Source organism: Otolemur garnettii, unplaced genomic scaffold (genome assembly GCF_000181295.1).
Source record: "Otolemur garnettii isolate 467f Iridium unplaced genomic scaffold, OtoGar3 scaffold00105, whole genome shotgun sequence".
Taxonomy (NCBI): Eukaryota; Metazoa; Chordata; class Mammalia; order Primates; family Galagidae; genus Otolemur; species Otolemur garnettii.
In genome coordinates this window covers 4,289,748-4,291,012 of record NW_003852500.1, presented here as the reverse complement: position 1 = coordinate 4,291,012, position 1,265 = coordinate 4,289,748, and the positions used below count along the sequence as shown (strand labels likewise).

Sequence of the window (1,265 nt, the reverse complement as noted above, 5' to 3'; positions counted from 1 at the left end):
AAAAAAAAAAAAAAAAAGACTGAAAATGAGAGATTAATCTGAGACATGAATGAAAGGAAGTAGAGTCCAGGTTCTGTGTAGGTAATATGGCCTTTATTCACTCTGGTGCGAATGGGCTGAGTTCAAAAAAGAAGTCAGCATGTCGACTAAGGTGGGTGGGAATATAAGAGTTTGGAGGGATAGAGATTGGCACATTCCTTCCTTCCTTCCTGGGTGGGACGTTCATGCCCTCATTCCTTCTGGGTGGGACGTTCTTTCCTGGGCAGGATAGTCCTATTTGGGTGAGTCCCTACATTTGGCCCTATCACCCACACCCTGGTGTGCAGAGTCAGCTCCTTCTGAGCTCTGAGGGTGGCACAGCAGAGCTTCCTAGGCACTGGTAGGATGTTCCTCTCACCTGACCTCTTATTTTACCTCTTCCTCAGGTGGGCCAATGGCCTTAATGATGAGAAGACACTGACTATACCCCGAGATGCCCAGTTCCAGCTGGAGACCTGCCCCCTCACAACTGTGGATGCCTTGGGTAACAGCCTAACCCTGGTCCCCAAACTCCCCTCCCTGGGCTCTTAAAGGTCACCACATCCTCAGGAGAGTTGGGAGGGGCAGCATCCTGGGATGGCTGGGCCAGGGGGACTCAGTGGACTACTTCCTGCAGTCCTGCGCTTCTTCCTGGAATACCAGTGGTTTGTGGATTTTGCTGTGTACTCTGGCGGCATATACCTCTTCACAGAGGCCTACTACTGTGTGTTCAGCCCAGCCAAGGAGACCAACATTGCCGTGTTCTGGTGCCTGCTCACTGTAGCCTTCTCTCTGTATCCTTCTCGTTCTCTGCATAGGGCATGTGGGAGCAGGACTCAAGCTTCCCGGTCTCCCCTTAAACTGGTATGTCACAAATTTTCCCCCAGGCTCAGCGGCATAAAGCAGCTGTTTTTTGTGCTCTAGCTTCATGTGTGAGTAGTCTTGGCTGGGCTTAGTAGGTTGGCTCATCACTACTCCACATGGCCTTGTCCTTTGGTGGCAGCAGAAACCCTACCATGCAAAAGGCAGTGGTTTGCCCAAAGTCAGCCCACTCCCATCCCTGTCCCTTCCATCACATTCTCTGTGTCAAAGCAAATCAGTTGGCCAGCTGGAATCAGGAGCTGAGAAAGAGATGCCCCCTCTGCAAATTTTTTATTAAGCAGCATAGAAAGCAGAGGCAAATATGTGGTTTTGGGGACCCAAGTCTGAGAACATATAGTAAGAATAAAACTCCTGTCGGTGGGCTT

General features: G+C 50.4%; 1 protein-coding gene across 1 annotated transcript in view; it reads left to right on the top strand.

The window, feature by feature from the left end:
• Positions 1–1,265, top strand: part of TMEM161A (transmembrane protein 161A) — a 26,137-nt gene that overhangs the window by 17,506 nt on the left and 7,366 nt on the right. Inside the window, exons 4-5 of the mRNA XM_012809462.2 lie at positions 426–523; positions 656–812. Coding sequence (XP_012664916.2) covers positions 426–523; positions 656–812 — 255 coding nt within the window. The remainder of the gene's footprint in view (positions 1–425; positions 524–655; positions 813–1,265) is intronic.